Raw genomic sequence first — 13,052 nt, 5'->3', positions numbered from 1 at the left:
GCCACTCACCACATCCTGCTAATAAGCATATACCAATAATACCTACCATCTCCCAGCCAGTTTCCCGACTAGATCAATAGTTTGCCTCCAATTGCAAGTTTCATTTTTAGCTAACCATCTCCCATCAAATACATTTTGGAATTCCACATAAATAACATGTTTAGACATTTGCCCCTTCACTACTTTGGATTCAAACATTTTGATTGTGGCCAATTTACCAGACACAACCTACCCTTTATTTTCAAATTAATGTTTGTTGTCTGTGATCTGCTTAAAATTTCAGTGTTCAACCACCCTATCATTTCATGACAATAATCCAGAAATCTGAGTTAATGCTCTGGGGACACAATGAAATACAAACGGTGGTCTCTGTTGTGGTAAGCACAAAACTACTGATTGCTGTAAAAACCCACCTGATTCACTTTGTCCATAGAAGTATTAAATTGGTCATCCTTAGATGGTGTGATCTGTATGTGACTGCAGACCCACAATGTGGCTGGCCTTTATCTGCAGTCTGAAATGGCCTAGCAAGCCCATTCTATTCAAGAGCAGCTAGGGAATGGCAAGAAATGCTGGCCTCAACACGAGACACACATCACATGAAATAAACAAAAAACAGTTCTATAATTCCCTGGTTTCCCTCTTGTTTATTAAATAATAAAAAGGGAATAGTTTCATAGCAAGCCTAGAGATTTAAATAAGAGTGAGACAAAGATGCCAGCTCTCACTGATGGCTTACCATACTGGATTTCATTAATGAGATAGGAGGACCATCACCATCTCAACGTTCCATTTAAAAAAAGTAGAGATGCCATGGTGCTGGTTAACCTGTATTTAAATCTAGGTCTCATCTTCCAAATTTCCTTGTAAAAGCTCCCTGACTGTAGGGTGAGTGATGTCTCTTCATTTACTGAGCAGAAAAGAATGATAGACAGACACTGTGGACCTTGTTAGAATTACATTTTCTTGACTCCTTTGCACAATTTCCTCATTACAGAGATCACAGAACTCTGGAAATAACAAAGGGGGAGAAAATACTCAAACTGTTCTCAAGTTCTCTTATTTTCACTATTTCTAGAAACACCATATAAAGATTTTGAGCGCAAAAAAAATCATTTACAATTAAGTATTATTGTTGTGTAGCATTGAAGAGGGTCACAATAGATAGGTTCAGTATAACTGAAAACCTAACATTCAACACAAATAGCGCCACCAGTACAAACAGAATATTGTTTTCTTCATTTTAATAAAGGTATTCTGGTTGACAAGTCAGATGTACAGAACACTCCCTCAACCAAAGAGACAAAATTTGGTGAATTTCACAGAAGCAATTCATCTTGTGCTGATTAAAAAAAGAAAAAATCTTTTGAATGGTACAAAAAGGTCTGGATATAAGCAAACATTTTCCTATGTTGTACAATTATAATACACAGCTGATGCCCAAGCTTTCTGAAGCTCACAGCTCTCCACTGGATGATTCTGGAGGCTCAGATTTCTCATGCAGACTGACATCAGGTCCTGCAAGTTTGAGGAAGAAATGATTAGCATGTGCTCAAGACTGGGGTAAAAGCAGTTCAATATCAATGCAGTTCATATATTCCTAAAAATGCAAGTCTTGATAAACAAAAAGGATATCAAGCCACAGAATGACCAAGGTCAGTAGTGCAGAGGTAATACAGGCGGAGCAACAGGGAACAGAGAAGCAAGCAGCCATAAAGAGAGAAATCGCCATCTTTTACATCTCCAGTTAAGTTATCAATATATCACAATTAATACTCTCTTGTGCTCAAACATTTTCTCAATGGAGGAAGCGTTAGTTTAAATTCTCCAATCATAATTTATGAATGGCAATCTGAATGATGAACTCATTGAAAATATGAACATGGTATTATGCCATCAATTTCAGCAAGCTAACCCAGGGTTGCCAAACTGAATTTAACCTAATTTCCACAAGTAAACTCTTGGTTTTTTTTTCCAGGAGTGTGTCAGTAAAAATAGATTCCTCCTTAAATTGGAAGGATAAAGCTCCACATAGTTGCCTCTTGTTTTTTGTATCAGAGTCTGAACAAGCCTCGCGGGGTCATATTTGTGAAGCCAGCACATCAATGCATGCAAAACAGAGACTCCTGACATGCACAGTGTCTCTTGGTTTCACTTATACTTGACAAAAACTGAAACAAGATTTAAGAGAGTGTGAGGACTTGAAGAATGAAGTATAAATAGTTTCAGCTAATCATTCACTTCAGTTAAATTTCTAGTAAAGACAGCAGGGCCGTGACATACTCCATCTCATGATAGAGGTGATCAAAGTCTAACTCAGATCACAAAACAAGACTGTTTATTAAAAGCAAGACTGCATGCAGATGAATAGTGGCAATCTCCATTTTAAAGACAGTTTTTAACATTGTGTTAGGAAGGGCAGCAGGTGGAGCCACAAGCAAAAGCTCTTCAGTGTTACATTTAAAATCTGCTCATTGCTTAAATTAGGAATTTGATGAGACCCCATAGAAGTGATAGGTGCACTGTGAAAGTAATTGTGGGTTTACATTTGACTATACTTTGAAATCACTTGTGTAACATATTTTCTTTTAAAAAGAAAATTATTTTCTGACATTGCCATAATTCCTGAGCCACAATCTTTAACCTACTGATTTTTACCTTGCTTTCCTTTCATTGGGGAAAAAAATTGAAAAAAAATTACTTAAGAACAAGTTTTAAATTTGAAAGTGGAGGGGGAAAACCAACTTAAAGTCCTTAAAGATGATTAAAAGTGCAGGTTATGAGCATATTCACTGGATTATTTGCAATCCACATTTATTGACACCTACCTTTATTAAAACCATGTGATCAGTTTTACAATTCTCTGCTAAAATAGAAGCTGTACCTTTTGACTTTTGTCATACATGTTCTAATAAAATAATGTTAATTTCATATAATAAAAATTAAAGCATGCAGTGTTTAAGAGGTATAAATTAAGTGCGTAGTAGGAAAAGGAAAGAATAAGCTATTTTACACAGGTGTAAGTTACATTGATAAATATATCAGAGGGAAATCCTAGCAAAGACATCACTGGCAGAGAGGAACCACTAAATGTTTTATGAGCTGGCTGCAGAAGCCCACTAAAAGCTAAACTTACTGCACTCATATGAGTTCCTACTACCATGTTGAGTTTGGCTCCTCTTTAATTTTAGGCAGTTCTTGTGTTTGAGGTTTATCTGGTAGAATAGAAACCAAAATAATTCAATGAATCACAATAATAAAGTAAGATTGGTTTGATCAGACGATTGGCGCTATGCAAGAGCTAGTGATTTCTACCTACACGAATTTCACTTGGAAATTGTGGTTCTTTAATTTTATATCCTCTATTCCAGCAGACCAGAGTTTAACCTCATCACAGAAACAACATATGACCAAATAAACTACTTCAACCTATGACTTCTAGCATATAGAAAACAAATTCAAAACTAGTTAAATAAAAGAAGTATGGAGGGTCATGTGATGTGTTGTTCCTGCACGATGTGGGAGTTGGTGGATGCCATGAGCTTCCCAGTGACCAAGTCTGTAGTAAACGTCAGCTGCTTGAGGAATTCTGGCTCATAGCTGATGAGTTAGATTCTTAGCTTTAGATGTTGCGACACATCAATGAGGAGAGCGCTACCCTGCCAGTTTCAGGAGGCAGTCACACCCCTTAGACTAACTAATGCAAATTCAGCCAGTGGTCACGGACAGGAAGGTGTGGCTATGAGTGAGGCAGATACAGGAATCCAGAAGATGGAGTTGCAGGAGTCTCAGCCCCTGTCTTTGTCCTACAGGTCCAAGTGTCTTGCTCCTTGTGTGGACAGGAATGAGGACTGTAAGGAGGATAAGCCAAGTGACCGCAGCACCAGGTTGCAGGGAGCCATTCAGGGAGAGAAATGTTGTAATTGAGGATAGTATAAGTTAGGGCAATAGACACTATTCGGTGACCAGGATTGAGAGCCCCAAAGGCTGTATTGCCTATTTAGTGCTCCGGTTCAGGATATCTCATGTGGGTTGTAGATTATCTTTGAGTGGGAGGGGCAACATCCAGTTGTTGTGGTTCACATGGGTACCAATGACAGATTAAACTAGGGCAGGGGTTCTGCTAAGGGAGTATGAACAGTTAAGAGCTAAATTAAAAAGCAGAACCAAGAAAAAATAATCTCTGGATTATTATCTGAGCCATGAGCTAAGTGGCACAGGGTCAATAAAGATGAAGCAGACCCAAGGCTGTAAACATTATTGGGGGGGGGGAGAAAAAGAGAGAAAGAGAGAAGAGAGGAGGAGGGATTGACAGTGGTGGAGATTCAGTTACAGGGAAATTTGAAAACCCAAATTAAGTAATAAGAGTCCAGGTTAGCAATGTGGTGGATGGTAACTGGCCAATAAAAAGGTGAGGGACAGAACCGGCAAATGTCTTTATGCACCAAGTAATTATATAAAAAAGAAAATTTACCAGAAAAACAAATTAAAAAGCCTTTTATCTAGATACATGAAGCATCTGAAACAAAATTAAATGAGTTAATGGTGCAAATAGAAACAAAAGGGCACAATTTGGTAGCCATTACAGAGACATGCCTACAAGGAGACCAGGTCTGGAAATTGAATATCTAAGAGTACTCAGCATTTCAGAAAGATAGACAAAGGAAAAATGTGTGGTGTAGCTTTGGCTGAAGGGAGGGATCAGTGCTGTAATGAGAAACGACATAAGCACAGGAGAGCAAGATGTGCAATTAGTCTTGTTATAAATAAGAAATAGCAAAGGAAGTAGTGCTTGGTAGGAGTAATCTCTAGGTCCCCAAGCAATGGTTCTGCTGTGGGGCACAGTATAAACCAGGAAATGTTAGAAGCTTGCAAGAAAAGGTATGGCAATAATCATGGGTGATTTTTAACATGCACACAGATTGGAAGAGTCAAATTGGCAAAGGTATGCCTGGAGGCAGAGTTCAATGAATGTATTCGAGATTGTTTCATGGAGCAATGTGTTGTGGAACCAGACAGCAGGCTACTCTGGATTTGATATTATGTAATGAGGGGAGATTAATTGATGACAGCTTAGTTAAGGATCCTATAGGGAGTAGTGACCATATTATGATTGAATTCAAAATTCAGTTTGGAGTTGAGAAAGGAGAGTCCCACACTAGTATCCTGGAATTAAACAAAGTAAATTATGTAGGCATGAGGACAGATTTGGTCTGAGTAGATTGGGCAGGAAGGCTAAAAAGACAGCGGATGAGCAGTGGCAGTTGTTTAAGGAGCTACTCAATTCCTCACAACTAAAATACATCCCAGTGGGAAACAAAGATGTTAAGGGCAGGGGACGGAGGTGGGGGGTTCAACCTGTACACAGTTAAACAAGGAGATCAAGGAAAATATAAAGTCAAGCATTAAGGTATACCATATTGCAAAGGCAAGTGGCAGACTGGAAGATTGGAAAACATTCAAACATAAAGGGATACTAAAAAGTTAATAAAAACTGCTAAGATAAAGTATGAAAAAAACACTAGCACAAAATATCAAAAAGGATAGCAAAAGTTTTTACAGATACATAAAAGAGAGTCTTGCTAAGGTGAATGTTGGCCCCCTGGAAGATGCAACTGGAGATTTGATAGCAGAGAACACTGGAATGGCAGAGATGCAGAATCAATACTTTGCTTCAGTTTTGCCCCACTGGAACAGGCAAGTCAGAGGCAATAGGAAGAGGCAGAACTTAGAACAAACAACATTGATAGGGAAACTGTACTCAGCAAATCATTAGGATTGAGGGGAGACAAGTCCCACAGGCCTGATGGCCTACATCCTAGGCTATTATTGCAAGTGGCGAGAGAGATAGTGGATCCATTGATTACAGTATTCCAAAATTCCCTGGACACAGGAAAAATTCCATTGGTTTGGAAAAATACTAATACAATGCTATTGTTCAAAAAGGGAGGGAGGCAACAGGTGGGATATTACAGAACAGTTAGTTTCACATCTGTTGTTGGATTAGTGTTAGAATCAAATCGAGGAAGCAATACCAGGGCATTTGGAAAGTCAAAATGCTATCTGAGTCAGCATGGTTTTATGAAATGCAAATCAGGTTTGTCTAATTTGCTACAATTCTTTGAAGATGTAATACATGGATAATGAGGATCCTTTAGATGGAATACATCTGGACTTCCGGAAGGAGTTTGATAAGGTGCTGTACAAAAGGTTAATTCACAAGTATGGGATTGTATAGGATTAGGGGTAATTTATTAGCCTGGATAGATGACAGTCAGGTTAAATGTTTCTTTTCCTGGATGGCAGGAAGTAACTAGTGGGGTGCCACAGTGTTTAGTCCTTTGTCCCCAACTTTTTACAATCTACATTCATGACTTAGATACAAGGATAGAAGGCTCTATAGCCAAGTTTGCAGATGACATGAAAATAGGCAGGATGGTAAGCTGCAATGAAAAAGTAAGAACCTTACAAATGGATCTAGATTGGTTATGACAGTAGGCCAAATGGTAACAAATGGAGTTTAACATTGATAAGTGCGAGGTCAGAAAAATGGGAAGGTGACCTGTTATCTAAATGTAGAGATGTTCCGGTATAGAGGGATTTGGGTGTCTTTGTTCAGGAGTCACAGAAAACTAGCATGCAGGTACAACAAATAAAGGAAGCAAATGGAATGTTAGCATTTATAGCTAAAGGAATAGAATATAAAAGGCTAGGAAGTATTGTTGCAACTATGCAAGGCATTGGTGAGACTGCACCTGGAGTACTGTGCAGAGTTTTGGTCCCCTTATTGGTGCACTGATGCAGTAGCATTGGAGGCAGTTCAAAAGAGGTTCACTAGATTGATCCCAGAGATGAGGGTTTTGTTTTATGAAGAGACATAGTACAGGCCTACACTGTTCAGTCTGGAATTTAGAAGGATGGGGGGGGGGGGGGGGGGGGGGGAGGCGGAATCAAATTGAGGTATTCAAGATGATTAAAAAGGTATGGACAAAATAGACATGGAGCAGATGCTTCCTTTTGTGGAGCAATCTAGGACAAGAGGTAGCAAATTTAGAAGAGTTGATGAGAAACTACTTCTCCAGAAGGGTTGTGAATCTGCTGAATTTGCTATCCCAAAGTACAGCGGATTCTGGGACAGTAAATTTAAGGTGGTGTTAGGTTTGTAATTGGTAAATGCATTGAAAGGATATGGAGGTGGTGGCAGGAAAATGGGGTGAGGAGCATTTCACCCATGATCGAATGGTGGAGCAGACTCAAATGGGCCAAACAGTCTAATTCTGCTCCTACATCTTATGAACTTATGAATATAAAAAGGCAGCCGAAGTAAGAGAATCCCACAAAATGCAAATTCCCCTCCTGACTTGGAACTACATTCAAATTTTCATTGTTAACAGATCAAAATACTAAACCGTCCAAACAGTATGGTGAGTGTACTTATAATCCATGGACTCCAGTGGCTTAATAAGATGGGTCACCAACATCTCTTGTGCAACAATGGGCAATAAGTGCTGGCCTTGCCACTAAAGATCACTTCCAATGAACTGAAACAGTACTCATGTCTCTGCACATAGGTTGCCATATATCAAAAGTAGCAAGACTTCTTTTAAAAAGAAAAATTGGTAAAAAGGTATTAAAGGTTCAAGTAGTTTCAAAACAGCATTGAAATACAGGATGAGCCATTTCTATAGTTATTATAGCTAGTTTACCACATGTAGAGAGTTATTATTTAAAAACATTTGTTTTTTTCTAAAACGACACAAAGTTTGTATTTCAACTTGACTGTTAAAGGAAGTTAAGTAGTTTAGTTTGTCAGATTTTTGCTAAGGTTCGAAAATCAGCAAATAACTGATGGCTGCAACCATCCACTTTCTAGCTTCATATAAATAAAAACCCATGACTGAATCCATTTCAAATCGTAAATATAAACAGGACTCAGGTAGAGCTGTGTCACCACTTTGCATTCCACATACATAGGTAACAATTAGTCAGCAATAACAGCCAACCTCTCATGGTTTCACATGACCCTTTCATTAAAAATCAATATATTTTCCTTTTTACGATAGTAATACCTTATGCTTTGAGTAACAAAGCAGCTTAAGGAAAGTGGTTTGATTCAAAACAATAAGTTGAATAGTACACTTGCCTTGTGCTGCTGATAAAAGTGGGACCAGTGATACAGGTGGCATCTCTGGGGCTTGTTCCATTGGGACAATCTGTACCACCGATGGAGGTGGAGGAGGAGTTGTTGATGGTGCTGCTACTGCATCTGGTGGTACCTCTGTTCCACTTTGTTCAGCTAGCTCTGCAAATTCAAACCCACAAGAGTCAGGTTAAGTACTGATCTTTCATGGATTTAGTATAAAATGTATTTACGCACATTATCCATGCGCTCACACGTACACTAAAATTTCATTCAATGGTAGTTTTCACTTACGGTTATTAATTAGAAGCCCTGGAAAAGGTCTGTGGAAGGAAAGTAAAGAAATTACATTTCTATAATTTCGTAATAAATACATTTTATTTTAAAAAGCAATTTTTCTATTAAACTGCCATCTCTATTCTCAGCCTGCTCCCCAGTTGATATCAAACCGACAAAGGCAGCGAGTTATTTTCCTTCTGAACAAAAGCTTTGTATTACGAATTCCCCCCTTACACACCTGAACCTACATCGCAACAGACTATAGAATAAAACACATGCACTACAGTACATTGCATCAGAGTGTTATTGCTCAACACTATCCAGCTGTACCCACAGTGCAGTGTTAACCATCTGTGCTCTTTACTCTTTAAAAGCTTTATCCACATCATAAGTATTTAACATTTCATAATGCTCTGCAATGTCAAATTCCAGATTACACAGACATTCCAGCAAGATCATTTCAATACCTCACCTTATGACTGTAAATTTGATAAAGTTTGCAGATTCCAGGATTTTTTTCATGGCACTTATTTCAAGGTAACTTGGTGCTTTAAAGGGAACTCCTGGAGGCATGCCATCAACTATAACACATCCAGGATTGATGGTTATCTTTCTGTAAGGAACCTTCACTGGGAAGTTCATTCCAATTGCTTCGCCTATAAACAGATATAACCTTAATATAATCTTTGCTTCCATCTCTTATGCAAAAGTATCTAATCCAATTATAGAGAAAGAACAAATGCATGATACGATCATCTAAACATTTATATTAAGACATTACCAAATTTCTTGCTGAACAGGTCATTTACTTGTTCTCTCAGTTGTCTGGCTTTTTCCACTTTCGATACTTTTTCATTTTCACCTTCTGAAAGACAACCAACACTCTTACTCAGTTATCAAGACATAACTAGTTGCTGCCAGAGGTACGAGCTATATTGTTCACTAGAACTCCAAAATGCCCTCTTTATATTCAATAGCCTTTTTATCCCTTTCAATATAGAGTCTTGTGACAAAATCAGCTTTCACTTTAGATATCAGAATGAAGAATGAGAAGGAAGCACAAGTTTGATTCACTATCCTTTCACTCCCGATCACTAATAGAAAATGGCAGATGGAAAGGTTATAGCCTTTTTTTAAAGCATCATATGTAACCCTCACTGACTGGATGTTCTAATTAAAATCAGGATTTTAGGAATGAGAAAGGGGAGAAAACCCTACAAAATAGTGCTGCCAGTATAATGAAATAACTAGAAATTTCATAGACCACTGCAAAAATCTAATAAATGTAAAATTACACCCTACCTGGGACTGTAACTTGAATGATATTAAGGTCTTCAACACCCGTTGCAGTGGGTAACGCAGCAGCTCGATTTTCTAAACCTGCATCATAAGAATTTAAGAGACCATCTCACCACCAGAACCCCCATTTAAACAAAGATCAAATAAAATAAATACAAAGAAAGATGAAAAATCCACTTGTGGGGTAGTAAGCGTAAAAATCAATCTTGTGTGGTCCAATCATGCAGTACACAAGGAGAAGCCAAAATTGTCCATCACCATTTACCATGTCACCTCACTCACTCGAAGCAATCCAAATGTACAAAAAGAGAATAAAACCTGCAAGTGAGCGATAGAAATAACATGCAAGTATCAACTAACTACTAAGGCTTTAATTTTGCAGCACCTCCTTGATAACTTAAAATTCCAGATTATACAAATCAGATCGATAGATATAACACCATGCTCTAAGAAAACCAATTATTAAGAGTGACAATTAATCAAGGGTGCAAGGTGCCATTTCAACCACATTAATATTATCTGCCGCACTCTACACGACTAAAACTTCTCCCAGCTCCTTCACCAGTGTCACCTGCACCATTTAAAAAATGCTCTGAAGAAATAATTGTTAACAACTAGATTTGTGATAATCTGACTTTTAAAGGGGAGTATTGATGGCGATACTCTTAAAGGGAACCAGAAATCTGAATCTAGCATTGCTTATAGTACACAAATAAGAAAAATTCTTCCTTCCCCCCAATACCTTTTATAGTTTGAAGAACATGACTTCCATACAATACAAATACCACAATCCAACTTGTGAATCAATCTGCATGGCCCAAAAACAGAAACTAACACATGCAAAGTTGTTTAACTTGAGCAAAACTGCCTTTCAAACCAATCTGACTTTTGACCAATCTGACCAAACTGGCATGTTGGCCAGTTGTTATTCTGTTCACTCTATCCATTCTCAATGGAAAATTGAAAACCTTCTATATTTGAATTTTACCCGTTGCTTTAGTCTGTGAACAAGAACATTTTTGATGCAATCGTTGAAAATATTTATAGTTATAGGAATGGCTGTATGCTGAAAAGCATCATGAATGTTACATTCAAAAATTACATACAGAAACACATTGCTGCAGTTACCACTGACAACATATTCAATCTAATGACATATTTTTCAGACTTGGGTTCGTAAAGTATGGTGATTCTATTGTGGGTGCTCACCCAAAATTGATCACTAAGTGAACATTAAAACAAAAATGCAAGAATTAGCCATCCTTCAATTATTCTGGACTACTACTTCTACATAGTATAATTACTTATGGAGCCTATATGCCCTTACAGAAAAGGGTAGAAATATGTACCAAAAAAAAAAAGGGAAAGGTTAACAGCTTAACAAAACAACCCCTTCTTCCACTAGGTGTTTAAGTAGTACATTAAATAAGTATTTCAAAGAGGATATAACAAATTCAGAAGTTCTATTCTGGAAACTATCTTTCACTTGAGTAAATGCCATGTTTACATTTCAATTTCTCCTGATTTTTAAAACATCATTCGGATGAAATTTCTGTGCTGTACAAATCTACGATTATGCCGAAGTTAATTAATTGGTATTTTACAGGTAGCTCTCCTATAACACCATAGTAGTTTTCCAGCAAAACCTCACTTAAGAGAAATAATGCAGCCTAAGGGAAAAGTCGGGTTGGGGCAGACCAGCAAAAAACATCACTCACAATCGCTCAAAAATCACCCAAAATTCTAACACAAAGTATAGCACAGTCTGAATGAAGGTTTAAATCATATTTATTAATGAAAAAGTAAATTAACACATTACATTGAAAAAATACTTGTTAAATGCAGGGACAGAGGGTCATTATCACCACCTTCAGGTGCGTTTGTGGTTGCAGAAGTTAATGGCTGTGGTTGATTGTCTTCTGACTTACTTCAGGGTTGGGTTAGATTGTGCAATATGCAGGTACAAGAACAAATTTGAAAGGCGAATGGTATTTAAGAGTAATGTAGTCCTGCAGGAATTATACAGGGCTTACACAGGAATTATACAAAAAATTCTTGTCTCAGAGGGAGAGCAATGAACATTCATTAGTTGAATTGGAGATGAAGTTGTTCAATGAATAGGATTACATCTCACATGCTCTGATAGCAGCTGACTTCGGCACATAGGCAAAATGAAGTGTATGAAACGATCGTTGTTGGAATCACGTTATTGCAAACAGGAGTAAGTGTTCTTGAAAATACCATTCCCTAATTCTTCAGCGATGTTATAACCAAATCGCACTGCCAAAATACACTTTATACAAAATCTACCTGTAATAGCTTTCATTTTTAATTTACATCCACTCTTTACCATACTGATAATTTCAAACAGTCAATTTATGAAATTATTTCTGTACTGCTTTTGTTACATTTAGGTAACACTGTTGATTTATATTTGCTTTTTAAATACTTCAAGGTTCTAGAACAAAAACAACAAAGTACAGCACAGGAACTTCCACTACGACTATGCTGTTCATCATGCCCTAACTAAAATACAAATGTTCTGCCCTTCTTTGGTCCATATCCCTCTATTCATGAAACGCTTAAACATAATCAACATGCCTGCTTCCACCACCTCTTCTGGCATTGCGTTCCAGACTCCTGCAACTCTCCGCATGAAAAACTTCCCTTGCACATGTCATTTAAATAGTCATCCTCTCACTTTGAACCTGTGCTCAATTGTAATTGAAACTTCAACCCTGGGAAAAAGCCTCTGACTGTCTATGCCTATAATAATTTTGCAGATGTCTATCAAGTCTCTTGTCAGTCAATGAAGACAATCCTAGTTGTTTTCACCTTTCCTCAAAGCCATTGCCCTCGAAATCAGGCAACATCCTGGTGTACCTTCTCTGCCCTCTCCAGTGCTTCTACACCCTTCTGGTATTGTGGCGACCGAAACTGCACACAATACTCCAGATGCAGCCTAACAAGGGTTTTATATAGATGTGTTCCATGGGCCAGCCAATGAAGACAAGGATATCATATGCCTTCTTAAATCACCTTGGCCATCTGTGTTGCCCTTTTTAGAGAACTGTAGATCTGCATGGCCAGATCCATCTGTATGCTAATGTTCCTAACAGTTCAACCATTTACAGTATAACTTACACCTAAATTTGATCTTCCAAAATGCATCACCTTGCATTTGTCTGGATTAAACTCCATCTGCCATTTCTTTACCCACGGTCACCTATCCTGTTGTATCCTTTCACAATCAACACCATAAGCAACTTCACCAATCTTTGGGTCATCTGCAAACTTACTAAATTAGACCACCCACATTTTCTTCCAGATCATT

At 37.8% G+C, this 13,052-nt stretch overlaps 1 protein-coding gene across 9 annotated transcripts in view; it reads right to left on the bottom strand.

The window, feature by feature from the left end:
* Positions 1-945: 945 nt before the first annotated feature.
* The window catches only part of LOC122564229 (general transcription factor II-I-like), a 149,633-nt gene continuing 137,526 nt past the window's right edge, over positions 946-13,052 (bottom strand). For 7 of the 9 annotated variants that reach the window (XM_087977512.1, XM_087977510.1, XM_087977516.1 and 4 more), the window contains 6 exons: positions 9,722-9,799; positions 9,201-9,284; positions 8,892-9,075; positions 8,435-8,463; positions 8,144-8,302; positions 946-1,518 (listed from right to left, as the gene is read on the bottom strand). In XM_087977512.1, coding sequence (XP_087833638.1) covers positions 1,457-1,518; positions 8,144-8,302; positions 8,435-8,463; positions 8,892-9,075; positions 9,201-9,284; positions 9,722-9,799 — 596 coding nt within the window. In that variant the 3' untranslated portion in view covers positions 946-1,456. Of the gene's footprint in view, positions 1,519-3,136; positions 3,216-8,143; positions 8,303-8,434; positions 8,464-8,891; positions 9,076-9,200; positions 9,285-9,721; positions 9,800-13,052 lie in introns of all 9 variants that reach the window. The other 2 variants (XM_087977515.1, XM_087977518.1) reach the window with 2 other exon arrangements.

This window comes from Chiloscyllium plagiosum, unplaced genomic scaffold, assembly GCF_037043375.1.
Source record: "Chiloscyllium plagiosum isolate Xiang-an unplaced genomic scaffold, Cpla_swu_hap1 HiC_scaffold_31, whole genome shotgun sequence".
Lineage (NCBI taxonomy): Eukaryota > Metazoa > Chordata > Chondrichthyes > Orectolobiformes > Hemiscylliidae > Chiloscyllium > Chiloscyllium plagiosum.
The sequence above is the reverse complement of the archived record's forward strand: the minus strand, read 5'-3'. Positions and strand labels throughout refer to the sequence as shown.